The sequence below is a fragment of the Malus sylvestris genome, chromosome 2 (genome assembly GCF_916048215.2).
Source record: "Malus sylvestris chromosome 2, drMalSylv7.2, whole genome shotgun sequence".
Lineage (NCBI taxonomy): Eukaryota > Viridiplantae > Streptophyta > Magnoliopsida > Rosales > Rosaceae > Malus > Malus sylvestris.
Window position 1 is genome coordinate 9,431,951 of NC_062261.1, and position 25,630 is coordinate 9,457,580.

General features: G+C 39.6%; 5 protein-coding genes and 1 non-coding gene across 7 annotated transcripts; 2 read left to right on the forward strand and 4 right to left on the reverse strand.

Moving 5' to 3' along the window:
• Positions 1-7,501: 7,501 nt before the first annotated feature.
• LOC126613863 (L-ascorbate peroxidase 3-like) lies at positions 7,502-9,359 on the forward strand. Its single transcript, XM_050281483.1, has 9 exons — positions 7,502-7,645; positions 7,773-7,906; positions 7,977-8,026; positions 8,168-8,233; positions 8,310-8,358; positions 8,439-8,521; positions 8,621-8,697; positions 8,799-8,901; positions 9,012-9,359. The coding sequence occupies exons 1-9, from the start codon at positions 7,533-7,535 to the stop codon at positions 9,189-9,191; spliced, it is 855 nt and encodes a 284-aa protein (XP_050137440.1). The 5' UTR covers positions 7,502-7,532; the 3' UTR covers positions 9,192-9,359.
• A 146-nt stretch (positions 9,360-9,505) lies between these two features.
• On the reverse strand, positions 9,506-11,724 carry LOC126613862 (protein POLLENLESS 3-LIKE 2-like). The gene is made up of 4 exons (XM_050281482.1): positions 11,362-11,724; positions 11,020-11,232; positions 10,778-10,933; positions 9,506-10,682 (listed from the first exon to the last, which is right to left on the reverse strand). Exons 1-4 carry the CDS (start codon positions 11,536-11,538, stop codon positions 9,765-9,767), a joined length of 1,464 nt encoding a protein of 487 aa, XP_050137439.1. The 5' UTR covers positions 11,539-11,724; the 3' UTR covers positions 9,506-9,764.
• Positions 11,725-12,520: 796 nt separating this feature from the next.
• On the reverse strand, positions 12,521-14,561 carry LOC126583364 (uncharacterized). The gene is made up of 3 exons (XM_050247715.1): positions 14,449-14,561; positions 13,235-13,348; positions 12,521-13,009 (listed from the first exon to the last, which is right to left on the reverse strand). Exons 1-3 carry the CDS (start codon positions 14,464-14,466, stop codon positions 12,872-12,874), a joined length of 270 nt encoding a protein of 89 aa, XP_050103672.1. The 5' UTR covers positions 14,467-14,561; the 3' UTR covers positions 12,521-12,871.
• A 53-nt stretch (positions 14,562-14,614) lies between these two features.
• On the forward strand, positions 14,615-14,688 carry TRNAI-AAU (transfer RNA isoleucine (anticodon AAU)). The gene has a single exon. It is a non-coding gene; the product is annotated as a tRNA-Ile (tRNA).
• Positions 14,689-15,132: 444 nt separating this feature from the next.
• LOC126613670 (proteasome subunit alpha type-7-like) lies at positions 15,133-17,717 on the reverse strand. The gene is made up of 3 exons (XM_050281253.1): positions 17,430-17,717; positions 16,229-16,643; positions 15,133-15,519 (listed from the first exon to the last, which is right to left on the reverse strand). Exons 1-3 carry the CDS (start codon positions 17,600-17,602, stop codon positions 15,358-15,360), a joined length of 750 nt encoding a protein of 249 aa, XP_050137210.1. The 5' UTR covers positions 17,603-17,717; the 3' UTR covers positions 15,133-15,357.
• A 710-nt stretch (positions 17,718-18,427) lies between these two features.
• LOC126613710 (histidine kinase 1-like) lies at positions 18,428-24,295 on the reverse strand. 2 transcript variants are annotated; one of them, XM_050281288.1, is made up of 13 exons: positions 23,957-24,295; positions 23,450-23,692; positions 22,554-23,354; positions 22,107-22,354; positions 21,706-21,865; positions 21,504-21,630; positions 21,323-21,412; positions 21,032-21,226; positions 20,857-20,926; positions 20,741-20,783; positions 20,357-20,497; positions 19,077-20,243; positions 18,428-18,826 (listed from the first exon to the last, which is right to left on the reverse strand). In XM_050281288.1, the coding sequence occupies exons 1-13, from the start codon at positions 24,146-24,148 to the stop codon at positions 18,611-18,613; spliced, it is 3,693 nt and encodes a 1,230-aa protein (XP_050137245.1). In that variant the 5' UTR covers positions 24,149-24,295; the 3' UTR covers positions 18,428-18,610. The 2 variants fall into 2 exon arrangements, with proteins under 2 accessions (XP_050137245.1, XP_050137246.1); XM_050281289.1 differs by having other exon boundaries at positions 22,554-23,351; positions 23,957-24,294.
• Between the last annotated feature and the right edge of the window lie 1,335 nt (positions 24,296-25,630).

The window sequence follows — 25,630 nt, forward strand, 5'->3', positions numbered from 1 at the left end:
CCCTTTTTTTTTTTTTTTTTTTTTTTCTTCTTCTTCTTCTTCCTCCTCCTCCTCCTCCTCTTTCTTCTTCTTCCTCCTTCTTCTGGGTTCGGACCCCTTTCTTTTTTTTTCTTCTTCTTCCTCCTCCTCCTCCTCCTCTTTCTTCTTCTTCCTCCTTCTTCTGGGTTCGGTCCCTTTTTTTTTTCTTCTTCCAATTTCAGGTTTTTAAAAAAAAAATTAAAAAATTATTTTATTTGCCATGTGGCAGACATTTGGCAGCCACGTGTCATATATGTGGCAGCCACGTCAGCATTTAACAGATCCATGGATGGAAAAATATAACGGTTGTATGAAATTGAAATAAAATAGTACTTGAGGTATGAAAGTGAAATGTTTTAAAGATGTTGTATAAGATTACAATAGACCTCAAACCTGAGAGGCTACTATGTAATTTACCCTATATATATAGTAAACTCTGATAAATTATTAACATCACGTGACAATATTATTATTGCATCGTAAATTTCTTGCATGTGTGGAGCATTGTAGTGAACAAAAACTCAGGTTAATATAATGTTTTTTTTATTATTACTTTATAGACCTAGTGCTTTCCAAAGCTGAATTCTCTGGTTCGCTCAGATGCAATGCAATTCTGCATCTTCGTGATCCTCCTGTACCAGAAAGTAATTAAGCAAGGAGATCAGAGCTTAAACCTGTTGCCACGTTTGGGTTTTTGTTTGGTACCGACTAGTTCACTGTAGATTCCATATGCAGCAATTTTTTTAAAACATATGCAGACCAACGGCATACAAAATTGTACGAACTCACTTGGAACGAAGTAGTACTAGGTCTTTGGTTTCTGTGAGCAAGGTATAAAATATAGATGATATCGAAAATATCGGTAGTCCAAAAATACGGAAATTTTGATGGAAATATCGGGATATTATCGATATCGATAAAAATTGAATAAAAACCACGGAAATTGTAAGAAAAACTTAGAAATTTTTATTGAAACTTTGCAGGATGTTTATTTAGTCAATTATCTATTAGTTTATCACAAAAAATTGAAAGGAAGTGTATTGCATGATGAATTTAACTGATTTAAGTTGATTATATAGCGAGCTAGCAAACATTATAAGTGTAGAAAATATGTAGTAATTAATGAAAGAAGTTTAAACACACCATAATCATTTATATATAATGAATTAGTACAATATTTTACACTTTATACATTGCATGGTAAGATACATGAGTGATTTAGTACTACATAGAGTTCGTATCAAGGTCTAAAATATCGATGATATCGGAAATATCGGTAGTCCAAAAATATGGAAATTTCGAATGAAATATCGGGATAATATCGATATTTTAGATCTTATCCATGAGTACTCCATACGTTTACCCATACAAGCACAATTGAGAAAAGAGAATTTTAACGAAAATTTTCGGTATTGTTCACTTTAACGAAAAATCATATTTTTACACTAAAAAAATTAATTATGGTACTATTTGTAGAATTCACAGTTTCTAAATATCTCTCTTATATTAATTCTTTGTTAAAAGTTACAATGGTATGGCAGTGTATATATAGACAATATACTGCCCTTACAATTACAATTATACCCTTGTCTAATATGTCTATTTACATAAGAAACCTAACAAACTTTTAACAAACATCTAACTAATTTTACTTGATCCTTTACACCCCCTCAAGCTGAACTTGGATGCATCAAAAGGACCAAGAGAAAGCTTGGATTGCAGGTATAGAAATCGGGATTTAGACAGAGATTTGGTATGAATGTCGGCTAACTGATCTTGAGAGCACACATACTGAACTTTGAGAAGATTGGCAAGGACCAGTTCTCGAATATAATGGTAATCAAGTTCTATATGCTTGGTGCGAGCATGGAAAACTGGATTGGAAGCAAGAGATATTGCAGACAGGTTGTCACACCAGAGAGAAGGAACATGAGGAAGGTGAAAACCAAGATCCTTGAACACTTTACAAATCCATGTGATTTCAGCTGCTGTGTGGGCTAACGACCTGTATTCGGCTTCAGTGGAGGAACGAGCAACCGTTGGTTGCTTCTTAGCACTCCAGCTGATAAGATTGGATCCCAGAAATATACAATAACCACTAGTAGAGCGTCGATCAAACGAACAGCCGGCCCAATCAGCATCTGAATAGGCAGTAAGATGAATATCACCTTTCTTGAACCACAAACCATGACTGACAGTGGCTTTCAGAAATCTGAGAATGCGTTTAGCTGCTTGAAGATGTGGTTCACGGGGAGCATGCATAAATTGACATACCTGATTTACAGCAAAAGATAAATCAGGTCGTGTCCAAGTTAAGTATTGCAAGGCACCTACAATGGATCTGTACTCGTGTGGATCAGGTAACAAGGAACCTGTGTGATCAAGGGGGACTGACCCAAGAGGTGTAAGACAGGGTTTTGCACCAGCCATGTTTGTCTTGTGAAGCAGGTCAAGGATATACTTGCTTTGATGTAGGAAAAGACCAGCAGAGGATCGCTGAACCTCAAGACCCAAAAAATAATGCAATGGGCCTAAGTCTTTCACAGGAAAAATAGTACTGAGTTTCTGAATGAAACTGTGACAAGCAGTAAGATTTGGACCGGTGACAAGAATGTCATCGACATACACCAAGACAAAAATAGGGATAGGTGTTTGAATCACAAACAAGGAAGCATCAGATTGTGATTGATGGAAACCCAATGACTTCAGAACTACAAAGAGTTTGTCAAACCAGGCCCGAGGAGCTTGCTTCAATCCATACAAGGATTTTCGAAGTTTGCAGACATGATTAGGATAATTGGGATCACTGAAACTGGGGGGTTGCTGCATATAGACATCTTCTTGAAGGTCTCCGTGCAGAAAAGCATTACTGATATCCAATTGGTTGAGAAACCAATCATATTGAACTGCAAGAGATAGAAGAATGCAAATGGTGACTGGTTTGGCAACTGGACTGAATGTTTCCTTGTAATCCAAACCAGCTTGCTGATGAAAGCCTTTGGCCACAAGCCTAGCTTTGTATCGATCTATAGTGCCATCCGGATGTTTCTTAACCCGAAACACCCACTTACAGCCAACAATATTCTGATGAGATTGAAACGGAACGAGAGACCAAGTGCCTGTGGACTGCAGGGCATTGTACTCATCCTGCATAGCAGATCTCCAATGGGCATGTTTGGAGGCCTGAAGATAAGTAGAGGGAATAACATCAACAGTGTCGGGTAAAGGATGGTTGGTGGCTGAGTAGGCTTTGGGTTTAGAGATATCAGCTTTAGATCGTGTGATCATAGGATGGATATTAGTGGGAGGAGGGGAGAGTGGAGATAAGGGGACTGAAGAGGGAACAAGAGAGGGATGCACTGGAGAATGCAGTGGAGGTACAAAAGAATGTGTGCTGGAGGGATTGATCAAAGGAGCAGGTGATGAACTCAAATGAGCAGGTGATGAACTTAAAGAAGCAGGGGAAGAAGGAGCAGAGATAGGAAATTGCAGGTTGACATAAGGATTTACTTGAGAAGTATCAGCAAAGGAATGAGGGGGAAGAACAGTGGCATAGGATAGAGTATGGAATGGAAAAGTGGTCTCATCAAATAGTACATGCCGAGAGATATAAACACGTTGGGTAAGTGGATCAAGACAGCGATACCCCTTGTGCTGAAGACTGTACCCAAGAAATACACATGATTTACTCTTACTATCCAACTTGGATGTCGTATAGGGTTTGAGCCAGGGATAACAACCACAGCCAAAAACTCGAAGGCGAGAATAATCTGGAGAAGTGAAGAAGAGGAGTTCCCAAGGAGATTGCAGTAGACCACCAAGTGGAAGTCGATTAATGAGATAGATAGCAGTAGAAAAAGCTTCAACCCAAAACATATGAGGCACTTGAGATTGCACTAAGAGTGTACGAGCAGTTTCAACCAAATGTCGATGTTTCCTTTCAACGCATCCATTTTGCTCAGGAGTATGAGGGCAACTAAATTGTTGTAAAATGCCATCAAGTTTAAGAAAATGCTGAAACTGATGACTTGTAAACTCACCCCCTGAATCAGATCGAACAACCTTGATTTTATTACCAATAGTGTTCTCTACATAGGATTTGAACTCCACAAAGGTTGAAAATACAGAATACTTAGACTTTAAGGGAAAATACCAACTATACTTGCTGTAATCATCAACAATAAGCAAGTAATATCTATAGCCACTGACAGATACAACAGGAGACGGCCCCCAGACATCACAATGCAACAATTCAAGACTGGTCGAAGATGCAGATGGAGTAGTGCCAAAGGGAAGCTTGTGATTCTTTGCCAAAGCACAGTCTTTGCAAAAGAAGTCTGGAGACGATCTGCCTTGGACAACAACTTTATTCGTAGACAGAACTTTCCGAAAGATAACAGAAGAGGGGTGACCAAGTCTGCTGTGCCAAATGCGAACATTAGTAGAACTACTTACTAGTGCAGTAGGAGAGGTATGAGCGTTGGAGGAAGAAGAGCCTTGAAGAGGAAAGAATCCACCTCTAACTGGGCCCCGCAAAAGCGTCCTCCCTGTAAAACGATCCTTGACAGAGGATCCATGAATGTCAAGAGTCAATGAACAATCATTATCTTTGATAAACTGATAGGCAGAGAGTAGACTGTGTTTCATATGAGGCACATGAAGAACATTGTGTAATTGAAAAGAAGAAGTAGGAGTATGCAAAGTAGATGTGCCAGTGTGAGCATTAGACAGACCTTTACCATCTCCGATGTACACCTTGTCTTCACCATGGTAGGGAGTTGGAGATTGAATATTGGAGATATCATTTGTAATGTGAGAGGTAGCACCCGAATCTATGAGCCAAGAATTGGAAGACTTCGCAGTGTAATGAGCACACATGGCAGCAAGTTTAGCTGGGGGAAACTTGCCTGAGATTTCTGGATTCATTCTGTCGAAGCAATCAAGAGCTTCATGGCTAGTAGAACCACAAATTTGACAGGGAGTTTTGTGACCTGAAGGAGAGGCATGACGGTTGAATCCAGAATTATAAGAACCACGAGAGAAACCAGAGTTGGAGTTGCTACGATTAAAACCACGATTGGAGCCTCGATTGGAACCACGGGTGTAGCCTCGATTAGAACCACGATTGTAGCTTCGGTTAGAATTATACCAAAAAGAATTCTGAAGTGGTGATGCTCCAGGAGTCTGAGCAGCAAGAGCTTGTGATGGTGTGGGAAGTAGAGGCGGTTGGCCTTGCACAGAAAAGGCATGAAAAGGCTCAGAGGAAGAGATTTTCTTATGACGCTCCATGGATAACTCCTTAGTGAGCAACATGCCATGTAATTCATCCAAAGAAGTAGACGAAAGGCGAAGTAAGATAGAATCAGTAAACGATTCAAAATCATCAGAGAGACCAGCAAGAGTTGTAGCAATGAGATCACGATCAGTGAGAGATACACCAGCAGCAGTGAGAGAATCGAAGATCTCCTTGATTTGTTGAAGATAGTCAGACATGGACTGAGAACCTTTCTGAATATTTTGAAGCTTCGAACGCAATTGATGAATGTGTGCATCCGAGACACCACCAAAACGCTGCTTAAGTTTGAGCCAGAGATCACGAGCGGAAGAGACACCGACTGTGAACGGAATGATTTCCTCAGAGAGCGTTGAATTGAACCAGATCAGCAGATTCTGATCTTTCTCATACCATTGCTCAAAAGCAGGATTAAGAGAGCGATCAGGAAGAAAGGGAGATGGACAAGGCTCAGTGCCATCAACAATCCCAAGGAGCTTGTAGCGACGAAGAATCGGAGCAAACAAAGCACGCCATGGCAGATAATTGGATCGCCGGAGCTTGATCGAAACCATGCTGCCAATGTTCTGGATCGTGAGAGAATTATACATCTGAGAGGAATTGAGATTTGGGGAAGAAGAATTAAGGTTTGAAGAATTAGGGTTAGGAAGAGGCACCGACTCAATTGGAGATGAGGATGCAGAGGGAGACGCCATTAAGATTCAAGAAAAAGAAGTCGAGAACCTGAATCGGAGTAGAAGAACAACACAATCAATTTCACCGGAGAAGAAGATCAGAGAGGAGCAGAAGAAAATGGTAGGATCGAAGAAGCCGTGAGGCGATTTGGCGATGGTACCATGTAGAATTCACAGTTTCTAAATATCTCTCTTATATTAATTCTTTGTTAAAAGTTACCATGGTATGGTAGTGTATATATAGACAATATACTGCCCTTACAATTACAATTATACCCTTGTCTAATCTGTCTATTTACATAAGAAACCTAACAAACTTTTAACAAACATCTAACTAATTTTACTTGATCCTTTACTATTCACTTTACTCTTTATTTTATCCTTATCGTTAAAACTCAAGGTTTTCAAGCCATTTTCTTTAGTTTTCTTTTGTGAAAATCTCAAGTACGTGTATATTAAGAAGGGTAGTGACGAATTTACGAATTTTTCTTTTTGGAGCACGATGATGAAGTTTTAAGATTTATTTTATAAACGACGAAGGCCCAAGCTAACCAATTTAAATGCTTTTTGCTCAGTAAGATAAGATAAAATTGTATTGTCACACAAAGTGGCACTGAGTTTGTTATTCTGCATCTACAATCGCTCTCACAAATACCGTGAGCCTCTCACATTTTAGTTAATCCAGCCTCATTTATGGAATTGTGGCAATTTTTTATTGAATGACCCTGGAAGTTAATTTAGTTTGCTTTCGTTTGATCGACGTATTGACTAGTGTTCATGTTGTACTTGAATCTTTATCAGTGAGCTACTGAAAGGGGAATCAGAGGGGCTGTTGAAACTTCCCGCAGATAAGGCTGTACTGGACGATCTTGAGTTCCGCCGCGATGTTGAACTTTATGCAAGGTATTCATCTGTATGGAAAATTGGTAAATTCTGGGAACTTTAATATCTTCGATGAAATGTTGAACAACGAAATAAAGCTTTATCTTTCTGCTCATGCAGAATGAGGATGCATTTTTCAAAGACTACGCAGCGTCGCACAACAAACTATCAGAGCTAGGCTTTACTCCATCTTCCAGTGTGAAGGCAGCTGTGAAGACCAATACTATATTGGCACAAGTGTAGGGGGAGTTGCTGCTACTGCCGCTGTGGTGACCCTGAGTTACTTATACCAAGTTCATAAAAATATTTGATTCAGCGAACATATTCATACTTGTTGTAAGCGGGACTTGAACTTTGCTGTAATAAGTTGTAAAATTCTCGACTTAAGCTTATAAATGACATGTTTCCGATATTCATGATCACGTTTCTTGATTTTTCGTAGCTTGACGAAGAAATATGAACAGCATGAGAAAGAAGGTGCAAGATGCTTCCTTGCCCTCTCAAAACAGCAAACTAATTCTTTTCTTGTTTATTTGGGAAACACTCCTGTTATCATTTCCATTTATTCTGATTCTTCTTCTAAGCCCCTATATACATCCACGGCAGCAAAATCTTTGTCATTTAGAATTGCAAATTCAGTATTCCTTTTACGTTTCTACGCTCTCATGGCCGCGCCAATTGTAAACAAAGAGTACCTCCAGGAAATCGAGAAGGCTCGCAGAGACCTTCGTGCTCTTATCTACAGCAAGAACTGCGCTCCTATTATGCTTCGTGTAGCGTAAATGTTTTTCCTTGATTCTTCCTTAACATGTTTCCCCCATTAAATTTCCTTTGCTTGCTCGAGAAAGTTAGCTATTTCAGTGTACCGAACTTCTGATACGCTTATAACCGTTGTATTTTAATAGGTGGCATGATGCTGGAACATACGACGCTAGAACAAGGAATGGAATACCTGGAGGGCCTAATGGCTCTATCAGGAACAAGGTAGAGTTAAACCACAGTGCAAATAAGGGATTGGAAACTGCAGTTCAGATATGTGGTAAGCTTTCGATTTCATACGCTTTAATCTCTCAATTAAACTCTCTAATATGTTTGCTTTTGACTTGCAGAAGAAGTGAAGGCCAAACACCCTAAAATCACATATGCTGACCTCTACCAGGTTTTCACTTTCAAATGTTTTTATTGGTTTAAGGGTCTATTAGGAAGTGCTTTTAATGGCTAAAAGTGCTCTCAGACCAACAGAAGTGATGCAATTTGATAAAACCCTCAATGTGACTAACTTTGAAGGCTTGTCTTCCAGCTTGCAGGGGTTGTTGCTGTAGAGATCACCGGAGGTCCTTCCATTAACTTTGTTCCGGGTAGAAAGGTATGTGTGTCGGAAAAGTTTCGTATCACCTACCTAACTTGTTCTTGTTTAATACCTATCTTTACCTCTCAATCAGGACTCTAACCAATCTCCACCTGAAGGCCGCCTTCCAGATGCCAAACTTGGTATGTCATCAACCGTGTTCATCTGAGTTTTGTATCGTGAAATGGTTTCGAAATCTGCAATTGTTTGATTTTGTTAATAGGTGCATCGCATTTAAGAGAAGTTTTCTACCGCATGGGCCTGTCCGACAAGGACATTGTCGTATTATCGGGGGGCCATACATTGGTAAGTTTCTCTCCATCCGTAGTAAAAGTAGAAATGTTCTTCATTTTACCCAACAGAGTGTTAAAATTTAGGATTCTTCTTTTTCTGTTGGTTGTGTAGGGAAAGGCAAATAAGAGATCTGGCTTTGAAGGCCCCTGGACAAAGGAGCCTTGGAAATTCGACAACTCATACTTCGTGTAAGACATTTGTGAAAAGGTTTATCTACTTTTGTATGCAGTAATCAATGGATATCTCATTCGAATAAAACCATACGTGGGAATGTAAATTCTGTGATCAGGGAACTACTGGAAGGGCAAACGGAGGGACTCTTGCAACTTCCGACGGACAAGGCGTTGGTGGAGGATCCTGTTTTCCGTCGCTATGTTGAGCAATATGCTAAGGTAGAAAAGATGAAGCTGTTTCAAAAATGTAGACAGTTTGACACAGTTATGATGGGAAATTCATACAATATATAGTTGATTAGTTTACCATTGTTCATGTATATGTGCAGGACAATGATGCATTCTTCAGGGATTATGCAGTATCACACAAGAAACTATCAGAACTAGGCTTCACTCAACCTTCTTCGGCTCCGAAAGTCCTAGTTACTCTTACGATTGCTGCAATAATCGCTGCATTGGTGTACGATAAATGCAAAAGTTTCGTCCAAGGCATGAAGACTCTCGTTTAGGGCAGTAACTTCGAACTCGTTTGTATATACCCGTCTCTCTGTCTTTCTCATTACGTGATTATTTAAAGTGAAAACTAAATAACACGGAACCTGAAGACTTGGTCACCACAGCATGTATTATGTTCAACACTTTATTATATAAATCTAGATTGGTTTTATTGGTCAAAACTTCGAACTTGCTCATAGATTTCCCTCAAACGGTTATCTTTTTTATGGCTACCCCGCAACCAGAGAGGCCAACCGCGCTGGTCTCAGCAAAGGTCCCGGGAGTTCTGGCCGTCATGAAAAACAGCAAAGGGAAGAAGCATGAGAACTTAAAACAAAAATTAAAGAGGTTTTCTTATTCTGTTGAAAGACTTGGCATGAATACATAGAATCATCAGCTTCTGTAGAGTGGATTAAACTGACAAATTACAACTTCAACTACAATGCCAGAAGATAATTAAAGGGGAGAACAAGTTCATCTCCAGCCGAAAAACACTATTTAACTCCTCAAATTAAACGAATTAAGGTAATATTTAACTCCTCGAATTAAACGAATTAAGGTAATTAAGGTAAGCAACTATAGTTAGTTTAGGCCCTTGGACTTAGAGACAGTGTAATATCCTGAAAAACCCTGAGCCTCTTCTCAACCTTCTTCGGAAACATCCCGGAACTGTTGCTGATTCCAATTGCGTTCCCAGCCTCATTTGTCGGGTCAATGACGGCGGCGATGATAGCCTCTTCGAAGTCCTTGTTGTCGGGCAACAACCCTGTCAACTCATTCCCTGGTTCTTCAAGAGAGAGCCTTCTTCTGGTCTTGTTCTCTGGTACGCCCAAATCCACAGCAGGTTTCGTGATCTCAATCGCCTCGGTCACTCTCATTGAATTAGCGGCATTCCCAGACCTTGTCCTCTTAAGGGTCTCAGCAAATTGAGAGGCGGTTGGGGGAGCCGGAATGAACTTTGAGAAGTAAGGCTTTGCAGCCACATTCAATGAGTTTGGTTGAGGGACTTGATTTATACTTTTAGTCTGAGGAAATCCTATCTTCCGGTTTGCAAAAATGTTTGAAGAATTGATGACATTCTCATCAGCAAACTCATCGGGCTGAGATTTCACAGACTCTGCTGTTGCCGGCAGGCTTGTATGGTGGTGGTCTCTGCAAGGCTGAGGCTGCCAAATCGACGAAGAACCCAGGAAGGCATCGAAAAGTCTGCTCTGCTCGACGCGGTCTCCACCCTTGTTCATCATCTCAGACTCGAGATCCTTGAGCATCTGCTGAGCCCTCTCATAGGCCTTGAGATGGGAATCTGTCCCTCTTGGACCATCCGCAACTGCCGGCTTAACGCGGCGGAGATTCTCCTTAGCCTCGGAGATTCTTCCTTGCTTCATTAGGCAGATTCCGAGGTTGCACATCTTGTTGTTATCCGGCGCAATTGTGAGTGCTCGGCGATAAGCATCTTCTGCTTCAATGTAGTTGTTCTGCTGCATCAAAGCCCACCCCAAGTTCCCCTGAGACACACATAAAATTAATTAGTACTAATTTTCGGTGATTTCGGAGTTGAATTAAACAAATATTTGGTTTTGGTTTTGGATTGCAGTCTCACCAGTAATCTAGTGGCTTCTTGTTCCACAGAGACCTGAAATTTCTTCCCCTGAGATCTGGCGGTTTTCGTGCGCTTTCCGTTGAAAGCCATCCCTTGCTGAATCAAGTACAACTTGTGCCTCAAAAGTGCTATTTGGTCATCCAATCTCCCACATCTCTATAGAAATTAAAAGTCACCCAAAATTATCAGTAAATTGTAAACATTCAACTTTATGAATTCTTTTTGGGGTTTTCAAAAAGTACCTTGTAAAGATCCAAAAGGATGTTGTCAAGGGACTCCTGGGCTTGATCCGAACACCGGTGTCTCAACGACTTGATGGCTTCGATAGCTTCTTCCGCCCGGTTCTGTTGCTTCATCACAATTGCCATGTCCTTCAAAGCACTATCCACTCTGTCCCCAGAATTAATGGCTGCCCAAAACAGCGGGATTGCTTTCTCCGGATCCTTCTCCACCAGCTATTCAAATTTTGAAACCCATCATTAAAAAAATGAAATACAAAAAAAAAAAAAAAACCATAAATCAAAACCAGAAAAATTCAAGTTTTGAAAACAAATATTTGAAAAGGGCCCAGAAGATTTATCTACCTGAACATTCTTGGCTCTGACATAAGGACTGTCGCCTACCGGGACTTTGTGAGTCACGTGAAACAACTCCGTCCCGACAGAGTGAGTCCTCGAAACTCCGAGAGGCTTGGCCGGAGAGGAAGGAGCAGACTTGGTGGGTCTGAAACCAGGCGGAGCATTCCACATATCCTGCAACATCTTTGAAGATTATGAATGATTTGATCTCACAATGGAAGCGAAATCTAAAGATGAAGAAGAAGATATGTGGAAGGCTTTGGATTGAAGAGAAAGAAAGTCTCTGAGGAGAGAAGAAGATTGGAGGCGAGGGAGAGGGAGAGAGAGAGGGAAGGGAAGGGAAGGGAAGAGGATGAAGGAATCTGTGTGACTTGTGGGGGTAATATGAGTAAAATATATGGATTCGAATTTTTGACCGTTGGGGGTTACCGTTCTACAACTAGCCGTTGGGGTGTGAGTTTGTATAATGTTGCGGAAAATGATCCTATGCGCGTATCCGCACCGTTGTAATGTATGGTCATACATTCATACATGATTGGTCTGATTCTTTGAGGGTATATATAAGATTGCGAAAAATCATGAAGAAATAAAATTTGAAAAAGACATGATTGGAACTGTTTATATTATAACTCACTGTGTAAAAATTATTTTTGTAAATATATATATATATATATATATATATATATATATATGTGAGATTATTTAGTCATTGAATAATATAAAAATAAATGGTCAATATGGATAAAAGTATTGCTTACTGTCTATCTATTTTAATAGTTGACTAACTAAACAACTTTAGTTTTAACTAATTTTTTTTTCTTTCAAAAATGATCTTTGTAGAGTGGTTATTAGAACAAAGAACTCCCATGTTTTGCTTCAAACATTTTTCTTAAGGGACAAGGATCCTCTCAAGATCCTTTGCCTGGGGATCCTGGCAAGATCCCCGTGATCATGACCGTTCATCGTATATCCTGAGATCATTTTTCATTAAGTACTATTTATATTTAATTTTAAATTTTAAATTAAATAATTTATGACTGCATGACGTACGATAAACGATCACTGGATTCCCTGGATCCCCAGGAAAAGGATCAGGCGAGGATCCTTTTCCTTTCTTCCGGAATTTAGGTTAAAAATTCTCATTTCCTTCAAAGGGAATCTGATATAATGTTGCCCCAATCCGCCCCGGAAATTTTTTTTACCTAGTTATAAGCCCAAATCAATCTCCACCAGACGGCCATAGGCCCACTGGGCCCAGTTTCTCAGAAAGAGAGAAAAAAGTTTCACCCAAGCCCAACATTATGATCAGCACACCCAGCTCTAACAAAATTCTGAAATTTTCAATTATATTGCATCCTAAAAAAGAAAAAGGGAAAGTACAAGGATAGATGAACTTCTGCATCACATTACAAATGTCCCACAAACGAGATCACTACATACAACCGGATACGAGAAGGCGGTAGCCATGGCAGCCAAAGGCCTTGACCATCAAGCAACTGACGGCCACCACTTTGGACTACAGCAACCGGTCCCGAAAACTGTCTGTTTTGTCAAGTCTAGCCGTACCCGAGCTTGATGATTCGCCCATTGCATCTGGGGAAGCTGCTCTCTGGGATGCATCTTTCTTCAGAGAAGTTGGTATACCTGAAATTTCCTGAAGAATAAGAGGAGAGTATCGGTTAACATAATCTATACGCGGGGCAAGAATCCGACAGGGCAGGTCTATCCTCTCTTGAGATAACCTTTGGTCGCCGTCACTTCAAACGGAGCAATAGACCTCATTTTATATGCGTTCCTCATTACATCGTTGTCAAAGCAATATAGAAATAAATGGTTACTATTGCAAACGAGTAACGTAAAACAATCAATTCCAGATTACCTTCATCAGATGCAACCTCAGGTCACAAGGTCGAACTTGATTTCCAATGCATGCCATCACAAATTTTGAATAGTTATACAAAACATCAGCAGCGGCTTGCTTTTTCTGGTCAATCTATATAAACAAAGGCCAATGCAAAGCGAATTAGAGTCGTTTCGGCAGTTAAAAAGTATCTCATCAAACTTCCAACACCAAAAACCAGTTGATTTAAAACATAAACGAAAGTAACAAATTCAAACTATAAAAACCTCTTTCCGCCAGCAGTACACAAACTAATCAAGACATTCGAACTTGAAATGGTACCAATGGTTCCGTCACCAAATTTAAGCATATCAGTCAACAAAAGCAATGACAAGTGAAATCTACTATATTATCAATAGAACAGACTATATGTTCGTGGAGTTTCCAAACTCGATCATAAAAGCCGGACCTAATCTAAACAGTTTCTGGCTGTCAATTCACCTTAGCCCTCTAGTTCCTTAGCTAATCGTGAGGAAAGTGAAGATGGAGTACTATCGTGCCCCATTGGAACAAGGGGCACATACAAGGGGCACATCGAAAACACTAGACCAACAAAGACCGGAATTATGGAACAATGTCATTCCCCATTAGACCAATAAATTGTTACCCAAAACAGTTCAGACATGCATATTCTTACTGCATTTTACAGAACTAACATATCGCGGCCATCTCAAGGCGAATGTTGAATTATTGATGGTGCCCGGAACGAGGCTCAAATAACTGGAGGGGCGGGGCTAGTAAGCTGGTAAACGTTTTCTCCCCATTGCAGGCGGAAGCTACGGCGATTCGAGCAGGATTAGCTTGGAGGGTGGAAAGGGGTCTACAAAATTTCATCCTTGAGAATGATTCACTCCAGATCACTTGGGTTCCTGAATTTGACGACTGTTGGTCCTAATTTCCGATCAAAATCAACTTTTATGAATTGGGGCGTTTGAGAGTTTGATTTGGGTTGGTTTATATGTAAAATTCTCACACAAATTCGAAGCTCTAGAGGGTAGGGTTGAAATTAATGAATTCCCAAATAAACGAAAGTTGGATTTTTAAGTTGGAATTAGGTGATGATTCGAGGGTTAGTTGAAAGAGAGAAGAGATTAAGGTCGTGATAATAATATCAGAATTAAAACTGAAATTAATTTCTTCCAAATAAAAGCAAAAAATGAAATTAAGTTGGGAGTACGGACAGACAAGAGTACCTCGTAATCTTCTTTCATGGCGGAAGCTCTGGGTCTCCGTGGGGTTTCCAATCTCGGGGAAGAGAGAAGGATCTAGAAAGTACCAAGAAACCCGCCACGAGAGGCAGTAATAGAGATTCAGAAATCAATTCTTTATATAATATAATTAGGAAAATGATAACAAATTGGCCTATTAGCTCAGCTGGTTAGAGCGTCGTGCTAATAACGCGAAGGTCGCAGGTTCGAGACCTACATGGGCCATTTTAATAAGTCTTTTTCTATTTTTATTTTTTTTTGGCCAACCTAAACGATAACTTTTTAAGCGAGACTGATGGTAGTATCAAATCTGGATTTAGTTTCAAATTTACAAGTGATGGTAAGAAGGTTGTTAAGAAATGTTATTGTAGAGAGAGTTATCAAGAATGTCGTTATGGAACCAGACGGCATGCCACACTCAATATGCCAATGTGTCTGGTTTGTTTGTAATGACAGTCTTGATAACTCTCATGGTAATGGAGGGGTGGCAAGCTCTCTAGTCCTTCATCTTGATGCATCAGTGTGCTACATTTCCAATTTCGTTACAATTGGAAACGAGAGTTTTAACGGTAGACACTGGAGAGCCTGCCCGACAGGCCATTCTTGGCCGGAACAGCTAAAATAAACGCTAATGTTTACTTCTTATAGATGCCGTAAGCAATCGCAAAGTTAAAAGACAACAATTCGAGCAGTTTCGATTAAAACTTGAATAAGCAAATCTCAATCCATTTGAAGTTATAAGCTGTCATAACTAGCAATTTCGAAGCTCATGAGCATACAGAATGCAGGAGGTAGAGATCAGTTTCAGCCAAATCAAGTGCAAAGTACAACTCCAAAAGAACAGCAAGGTGGAGTTCATCGTAAATTAAAGTTGCCAAAGGAAAATACGTAAGATCATGTTTCCCTGGGAGGTCCCTTCTTTGCGGCCTCGGCAGCTGCTTTCTCTGCTTCTATGTCAGCAACAATGGCATCAATTTCAGCTTCTTCAAGTTGCTTCAGACCGTGATCCTTCGTCATCACAGCAACTTCTATGTTTTTCCCTCCACTCTCAACAACCTACAAAATGAGATTTTAGACAATTTGAACATTTATACTTCTCGGGAACAAAATATGTAACATATAGCATACAATAGTACAAATGACATGCTCTCTTCCCTAGTCTCAAGGTAAATAGTGATAGTCATGCAAAAAATCTAGACTCTAATGCCTTAATGGCGCACTAGATTTTCTCTGGTTATTTGGACCCGCAGGCAATTTGAGCAGAAGATGTGGCACGGTTTTAGTTCATCATAACTTACAATTTCACATGCTAAGCCACTGTGTCATTTCTAGTGCTGGCAATAGGCCAGTAGTGGCAGTTCTAAAATGATCAAGCTTTAAGGTCTAGAAAAAAAACTTAACTTGTCATTCACCTTGTCAGAGCCAAGTATAAATCCGCTCCTTTTCAAAACGAATGCATTATATGAACAAAGACACTGAACAAGCATCTAAAATTGCTATGCATTTTGATTTGCATATCCTATTCACCATTATGTCACATTTCAAACATTGTGTAGCCTCAGATGGACAAAATTTATTGCCTTCCCATTATTATCATTTAGAAACTTTCCCAACTAACATATAGTTTGAAACACAGAACAAAATGATGGGTCCTAAATTAATTCGTTAAATCGAATCTGGGTTTGGGACATCAAGAATGTTCTGAGATCAGTCACAGAGAACAGAAAACTATGTGCAACAAATAAAGGAAGCCCAAACAACTTACCTCAAGCAAAGCCCGGATTGCAAGCTTTACAGTTTCTTGCCCAGAAGTTTCTTTATAGTTCTTCTCCAGAAACTCCCTTATCGAATTGGAGTTTCTTCCAGTTGCATTGGCTTTCCATGCTGAAAAAGTCCCAGAAGGATCTGTCTGATATAGTGATGGTGAATCTGTGTATGGATCAAATCCGACAATCAAAGTTGAAAGACCAAATGGTCTCACACCACCACTTTGTGTGTACTTTTGCTGAAGACCAGCAATGTATCGGGTTATGTACTCGACAGTCACTGGATCCTCAACAGTAAGCCTGTGGCTTTGACATTCAATCCGTGCCTTGTTTATCAACACACGAGCATCTGCTTTGAGCCCAGCACAGGCTAAAGCAATGTGATTGTCCAGGTTCACAATCTTCCTCACCGATCTGCACAGCAGAAGAAAGAATATGGTTATAAAGACAGTCCACAGCACAATCTCTTTTTCTTTTCCCTAACAACTACTCATAATGTTCAAAGGAAATTGATTTATGACATATATTGCATCCAAAACGAGCAACTAATGTGTGGTTTGTGCTCCAGTCGAAGGGTAGGTCTGCAAGGGGCATCATACAAATAGCAATCCCGCCAAACACCAAAAGGGCATATCCTTTGATGACCGAAAGGTGCATCATAGATCGATACAACCCTATCAACACCAATGTACATATAGGTCACGCATACCCTATATAGTTTTTTGATAACTTCTTCAGCAACTATCTTAATTCAATCCCAGTAGAGAATGCAAAGCACCAAATCAGATATTTGTATCAGAAATCTACAGGGCTTAGTTAATGCAGTCTACTGAAAGAGTCTCCGACAATTTAATAACTTTTCGGATTCGATTAGGACTTCCAAGCATGATTATTTTAAACAAATGGGCTGTCGAATACTTCAGAAATAAGTGAAAAGTATATTTTTTTCACTGATTAGACTAGAAATTCCACCTTAAAATTGACATCTTATTCGTCTTAAAATTGCAACGACCCAATTGAAATCTTGCCCATTACTTTCAACTGCAATTTAAGCCACCATTCAAACCAATTACAGCGATTAAAACCCAAAAAAATTTAGAAATCGATGCGATTCAAAAACCCTAACCATAAACCCAACTTCAATTTTCCTCAGTTAGATCAAAGCAAAGAAAACAAAATATGTACGTGTGATCTCGATACCTGGAGTCTTGGAGCTTAGCGGCGGACTTCTTCTCGACTCCGAGAACGATGGTGTCGGTGCCGCGGACGCCGACGGCGGCGTTACCCTTACGGACCGCCTCGAGCGCGTACTCGACCTGGAAGAGATGACCGTCAGGAGAGAAAACCGTAATGGCTCTGTCGTACCTCGCCATCTTTCTACTGCCTCGTCTTCTTCTTCTTTCTTCTGATCTGGGGTTTTCGGGGGAGCTGGTGCTTTTTGGCCTGGGAGCTCTCTTTCGCAGTGACAATTATATTTTGCTGTTCTCGACTTAGGCCACAAGTCACTTGTTAATTTTCTCTTCGCACTATGGGGGCAAAATGGTCATTTAAGCTTCTTGGTTTTTATGTAATTTACGAGAATTGTTATTGTCACAGCAAAATCTTCATTGTGCACTCCAAACTTCTATATTTAGAAGAAAAATACATTAATAAGCCGTGCACAATAAGAATTTTAAAATGTCAAGTTTGTAATTTTTTTTTTTTAAATTTTGGTTAAACAAACGTTTATTCACAAATCATGATGAATTTGTAACTCAAACTCATTTGATTAATACTAGATATTGTGTTTAATTCTCCCATTCTCTCGGCTCTAACTGAGCAACCAAGTCTTTTAATATGTTCTCTCCAGTCTACAAAAAAACGTCTTCGGGTCGTTTGATAACCCTTTTAATTTTTTGCTTTCATTTAAAAATAAATTTAAAAACTTGTTTAGTAGGTTGTATTTTTCACTTTTTTGAAAATTGAACACCGTAATTTAAAAGCTACATGTGTGAGTTTTCAAAACTTAGCCGATTTCGAAATCCGTTTTCATTTATTTGAAAATGAAAATATTTAAAAAAAAAATGAAAACAAACACTGAAAACTTAGTAACAAATTTGCTTGGCCAAATTTGTGTGAACTTTGATTTGGCCTAATTAGCCTGCAAAATACTTTTTAGTGTAATTTAGCAAAAGAAGACCAAGCAAAACACAAGAAGCTATAGGGGCATACGTGACATTTTAGTCTACATAATTAAGAGGAAAATTGGATTATACATCTCTAATTTAAAGGTTATAGGTTGTATTTTCCAAGTATTATTCCCTAATTACACATCAAAAAGGCTTCCTAAGCAAACTTTGTTAAATTTGCTTACATTTTTGCCTGATAAGTTGGAAAGTTAATTAGGTTGTTGTTCTAGTGAGTGAAAGGATGGTAGACACCATCAACTTGTAGTCAATTGGCTTTGTCAGATAAGCATCCATCCCCACCTCCAAGCACTTTGCTTCATCTGATGACATTGCATGAGCTGTTAGGGCAACGATCGGAATGTGCGAATCGGTCCCCTCCTCCGATCTCCTGATTGCCTTCGTTGCTTCATAACCGTCCATCTTCGGCATCTGATTCACATAAACACGCGCAAGTTCATCAACTTCACGAGTCATGACACGACGCGATGCATGTTTAAGAAACAAATTGTTACATTTACAATGCAGCCAGATTTGCATAGGATTTGTATAGGGTTTAGGGGTTCTTTAGTACTAATAAGTAGTAGGGTTTAATTCTTCCATCATGAATAATGTAATGCCGACGAGATTTTAAGAGCTTAAGCAAATAGATATGAAGTGTTTTTTGAGTTCTGATTCATACCTGACAGTCCATTAGAATCAAGTCGAATGGACGGAAACCCCATGTTTGATTATCCAAGTTCGTATCTCCATCTTTCGAGTGAAATTCCTTTCTACAATCTTCTGATTTGTTCACACAGTTGAGAGCATCTACTGCCTGCAGTCCATCAGCCACAGCAATCACAGTAGCCCCCATTTTTTCGAGCATTATAGTTGCAACTCTCTGCAGTACCGGTGTATCTTCTGCGAGTAGAATGCGCACGCCTTCGAGAGATTTCTGTTGATTTGTAGTTCTACTTTTATATGAACAACCATTCTCTTTAGGACTGCTGGTGATCGAACGATGTTCTTGAACTTCCGAGTTTTCACATTGTGATTTTGTTGCATGGGATGCTTGATTGTTGCTCATTGCTTTATGTTCCGTATCTTCTGTGTCTTCTTTCCTTGAATTATTGTCTTTCGAGCATACGCTTGTGAGTTCAACTAAGCAGCTGTTAACCGCCTGGTACTGCGGGGAACTAGGTTTCATGATCCCGTCTCTTTGCTTTTCTTCGACATGAGATGTGTTTTCAGAATTAGAGTCGTTCTTTTCAGATATATCAGAATCATCAGAGCTACTGGGAACATAAAAATGAGTAGAATCGATCTCAAGGCATTCGTGCAAGTCACCTTCTTTTGTGCTGTTTGTCAAACTGGTTGCGGATCTCCTCTGCGTGTCAAGATCTCTCTCTGTCATGACAGTTTCCAAAATATGAACCATTTTCGCCTTGTACATCGGTTTATTAACCATCAAAACATACCCTTTTCTTCGGAGCTCCATCTTGACAGCGTTGGATGTATCATGATTCAGCATCCATGCAAAGTTTGCTTTCCCGGAGTATTTATCAAGGAAGTTAAGCTGCTCCTTCCATATATCTGTGCTCAGGTCAAGCAGCCCTATATCGACAACCATGACGAAAGCTGGGTTCCTCATGTCACGTGTATTTCGTATTTCACCTCTCAAAGATTCACTCAGCGAATACTGTTTTTCGAAACTGTTTTTATGAGATGAATTCCTGTTATGAAAGAGTTCTCGAAGAATTTGTGTCAGTTCATTCCACTCAGATGTTGCCAGAGTGAACACTCCTTTTTTTCGCAACCACTGGGACATAATCAACCTCCCCATGCTGCCGTGTAGTGCAAGCAGCACCTGCATTCACATTCAATCGTTAGTAGTATTTAGTAGATAAGTACAAGAAACCCATATAGCGTCTCAGTTTCTAGTTTCGGATAACCTGAAAATCGAAAAGAAAGTTAACTTACCACTACATTTTTCTTTGCAAAATCTACTTGACAATGTTGCTCCGTGCCATCTGCAGGCGTATTGAGAACCAAGTAAAATTGCATTAAGGTACCCTGCCCGTCCTTCTTTACAACCTTGATTTCTCCACCCATCTTGTTAACCTGTCATCACCACTATACAATTATTTGAAGCATAAAAGCAATCATGGAGAAGATGCAGAATAACATAACATTGTTGCAGATCAGGGTGAAAACTGATTAGAATTGGCGAAGTTTCAAGCGTGCAGCTGATTGTTCAAGGGTCATAACTTACACGAAACTCAGATAATCTTCGTGTTTAGGTGTCGTGGAATGTGATTTACTTTGACATGCATGACTACTCTACATAAGAAATTGTTAACTCACCAATGTTCGTACAATGCAAAGTCCAAGTCCAGTTCCCCCATGCCTGAAAAAAAGATAACAGAGATAAGCATGCTGGAAAAAACCACAGGACAGTGGAAGTTGCTTGAATTACTTACGTTCGAGTTGTTGAGGGATCAGCTTGCTCAAAGCTTTCAAAAACAGACTCCCATTTACTCGGATCGATTCCTGCAAAATATAGTAAAAAGATAAAACGACACAGTTATCTTGGGAAAAACGTTTTCCGAGTGAGTTTTTGCGCGTGTGCTTGAAATAAGGTTCTCCGTTGCATACCGCAACCAGTGTCATCAACTTCGAACCAAAGAATCATTTTGTTGTCGTCCTTGTTGGAAGCCTTTTTTACATGGTTGCTTTGCTTCAGCTTTGCCTTATGAGACGGCCACAAATTTTTCTGATCAAGAAGGATTCTCCTGGTGTCACCAGAAATGTTGAAGTTCTCGCATGATCCTCTAAGTATAACGTGACCCGCTGCAAACATTTGTCACAATTCGTCATACAAAACACAACAAAGGTTGTATAAAACAGAGCTTAGCGAAATCGTTATGGTATGGAAGTTTTACTTACATGTAGTGAACTTGATAGAGTTGCTGATTAGATTAGCAAATATTTGAACAACTCTTGCAGAGTCCCCTCGAACTAATTTCGGAATATCATCTGAAGAAAAAAAGATCGATCAAATAAATTTTCATGAAATAAATAGAATGACTTCTAAATGAAATACTAATAATTTCTGTTTAAGTAATACCAGAGAGATCTAAAACAGTCTCCACATTGTGGTTAATGCACTGCACGGAGAACATGTCGAAGAGCCCCTCGAGTTCTCTTCCCAGATCAAACTCGGCTTCTTCCAACACCATTTTTCCAGATTCAACCTGCAAAACATATTCCAACATAACCGATCGTTAGTTTCTTTTTCGGATAAACGGTGCAATGTCTCCATGTCTAACCTTGCTGAGATCCAATATGTTGTTGAGAAGCCGAAGTAGAGCTGTCGAGCATTTTCTGATCTGAGTAACTGTGGAGTATTGTTCATTTGTAAGGCAATCATCACTGATCATAATGTCCAGCAGCCCAATCACCGCCGCCATTGGTGTCCTCAGTTCATGACTGCAATGCAACAAAGTTACATACGGTTGGATTAGATCACAAGACGTGTTTTAAACTAATCTACGAGCAAAACCTGTATCTTCACAAGTATCTTCACTAAGAGATTAAGTATACATGATAATGGTCATAACAACTAAGTGTCGAAAATGCTTTCGAGCCTGGTAGCGTAGGTTTGTAACTAAAGAGGGCATTAAAGAGATTAGCTATATATCAAACTCTCGGAAATGCTGAATTTTTCTACCTCATATTGGCTAGAAATTGGCTTTTGTAGTTACTAGAGGCCTCAGCCCTTCTTCTTGCATCAAGGTGACTTATCAGTTCTGCCCTCAGCTTCATCTCCTTTGAAACTCCATTCGTGAGTATGAAAATGCAAACACATCCAATCACCAGAATGCAAAAGGATGCAGATATCAGTATCACCAACGTTTTGAACGCTCTTTCGTCTACCTTCCCCATTATATATTTTCGCGGAATGATGATAACCCCTACCTGCACAAACCGTAGCTTGATTTAGTTTCCTTCTTAAATGGTTTAGAGAAAGCCTATTCTTCACAGTCGGAAGCTTGACAAAATAAAATACGACACTCCTAATTAAACCGATGCCTTTTATGATGAAACATCACACTTACTGCGCTAGCACGCGGTTAAGTACAAGTTGAGAACAATACTGATGTTAGAGAAAGCCTACCAGAGGAAGTCTCTTTAAATTTAGAAAAAACGAGTCGATGTAATACTGCTGGTTTCCAAGCCTGGCATTCTCAACATGAACCTCGTGACTAGGAGGAAACTTGTTACCATAGGCTCGCTGCAACCATTCTGCTCCTGAGTGTATTATGCGATCCTCAGAATCGACAGCCATCATGAGCTTAGGCCCTCTCGTCGAATTCCTCAAAAGTGGAGCATTTGTTGACGTAGCAAGCAAGTAACCTTCTTGAGAAGTTAAGTAAATATGTCCACTGTGAAACTCAACAAGCTCTTTCATCAGTTGCCCTACACTGTACAGAGCTGTAGTAACACCCACAACCGCCACTACTCTTTTATTTGAAGGGTCGGAAACTGCCAGTGCAGCCGAAAGAAGTGGTGAATCCGAATACTTGCTCACCCCCACGTGCCAAGTGGCCACACCATCCGGTACTTGTGAAAGCCCTGCAATGTTGATCAGATCATCCGGTTGAATTTGGGTTGCTTTCCCTGTCTTCTCCCCTGTGACGGGATCAAGTGGCTCGCGGTACCATTTTGCAGAAATGTTGCCGTGTATGGAGTGATCACTCCACGCCTGATGTGTTGACAGTGCATTAGCATCATACGCACCACTTGCGCTGATCGAATAGTTTGCGAGATCAGAGTAGATGTAGTATGTATTGTTGCTCCTGTGATCTCTGTGGAATGCCTGGACAAAACCATTTCTGTAGTTTATAGTGATTGCATTGAGAGCCTTACGGCTCGCGAACATTGCCCACGTCACAGCCCTCATTGATTCATATAGCTGCTAAGAGGTCAAAAATGCATCAAATCAAGAACATAGGTCAAACAGTCTCAAATCAAATTAACAAGAACATGAAAAAGGCGTAACAATTCATCAACCTCCACTTGTTCTGCTTGACTGGTAGGGTTGCTGTTCCGTTTGATCACATACTCCGAGAGCTTAACCTGCGCTGCTGTTATTTCTGCCGTGGAATTTAAGATGTTCCACATCCTTAACACAGGACGTTGCAGAAGTTCATAGCGAAGCCCGTATGCTAAGTTGCTCAGCGATTTTGCAGTGTAGATCCTTGTGAAATGCCATGTCAGTATGGTTAGTAGCCCTATTAAAATTGCTAGCATAACCTGCACACAAAAAAACCATCAATATAACAAGGCTATGTGTAATCAGTGTGCTAAGTTTCTCCGTCCTGCAGATCATAGTTTGACACATATGCAAAATTAACTAGTCAAAAGCACAAATAGAACAATTATGAACACATTGAGCTGTACGTTGCCGGTAAGCAGGGTTTCTCAACAAGGCGAAAAATCGAGTGCCCTTTCAAGCTTAACATATTGATCATGTAGAACAAACTTTCAAATTTAGGAGATGCATGAACTTGTACTAACCATGATGGCGAGGCGGGCGACGAAGACGCTGTAGTAGGAGGAGAGGCAATGACCATTTCCATACTGGAACTGATCTCTTTCAACATCCCTATGAAAGATTCTTCTTCCCTGAGGAGTTGTAGTGTTGCTCCTTCTCCAAGGTGTGGCAAAACTTGAAATTTTATCAAACACTTTTCCTAGAGGAGTTGCCATTGGTGAACATTCATGAGAACTCTCACAAGGGACTTAAAACAAATCCTGCAACTTAGAGTGTGAGAGAGAGAGAGAGAGGTGTTGGAGAGGGTGGGATTATAAAATATACTGGTTTCCGAGTCACAGCACATTCTGCTTAATGCAGTTGTGTTGTGAGTGGGAAGTGCTTGTGGGTGGTTTTTATTCCGGATGTGATATCCACACACCTCATTTTGCTTTTCACACATCTTTTTAATTTTCGGCCATCAGATCGGATGAATTAAAGAAGATTAAAGGACAAAAATTATCAAGAGGTGTGTGAGAAGTAAAATAGGGTGTGTGGCACACCACTTTATTCCTTCTATCAATCCAAAGCATCAATGCCACATCTGTCTAAAATCTGCTTTTTTTTCAATATTGCTTTTGCCCAAACTCTGACTGCTGGCTCTCTGGTGGTGCTTTTTGGATTTAAGGCAACCCAACCGGTTGTTCAAGGCAGAAGCCGACATTGGAGTGAACATATTTTTGGTGCTTCCTCCATTACAGCTATTTGAGAATTACATGATGTGGGTTAGCCAGGGCCCACCAGGATCATGCTACTAAAGAAACCTTATCAACTGGATATAATGTATGTTTTGTTTTGTCTTTTTTTGATACGAGCGATAAAGGAGAAAGAAAAATCGAACGTAAAATTTCGGTTGCAGGGTGAGTAAAAGTAGATCAATGCAAGTGGATCATAATTTTACATTATATTTAGATGAGGGAAATAAACTTGAAATTTGAATAAAAATCAGAATATATAAATTGACATACACCAATTCTTTGTTTGGTTTCATAAACATAGAAATTTATAATTTCTGCGTGGAAGAAAAAACTTGGAATTTGGAACCTCAAATTCCCAAGTTTAAATTCTATGTAAATAAGTGTCATTTCCCAATTTCTATGATTGAGAGTTTAAAAATAACAAATTATGTATTCAATTTCTTTGTTCTTTTAGGTTAACAAAATAAGAAAATTTACAAATTCTAGAAAATAAAATCCCGTCATTTTAAAATTCTTTAGTAATCTTAAATTTCTTCATCAAAACATAGTGTTAAACTCATGCTACATCCATCAACTGGATTTAGTAGATTCAATTTTAATACTTTGGATGTTTACCAATGAAATTCACCAAATGGAAGATAATCTGAGTGAGTAAAAGGTTTAGCACCAAATTAAAGATGCTTTTGTTTAGATATTGTCGATAAGAGAGAATGAAGAATCGAACATAGGACATCGGTTGCAGATTTGATCACTTGATGTCTTTTTATCTATAATTTAACATCTGAGATCAGGGGCCGAGGGAAGAAGAGAATAGGATAGGCCTAGGCCTATCCTCACATTTTTTTTGTAAGTCTTCCCCTATAAACATCTTTCATTATTCTTCTTTACTACCCTTCTCCTATTAGTCAATAATACAAAACACATTATAAACCATCTCCTATTTAAAACTCCAACTCCCAT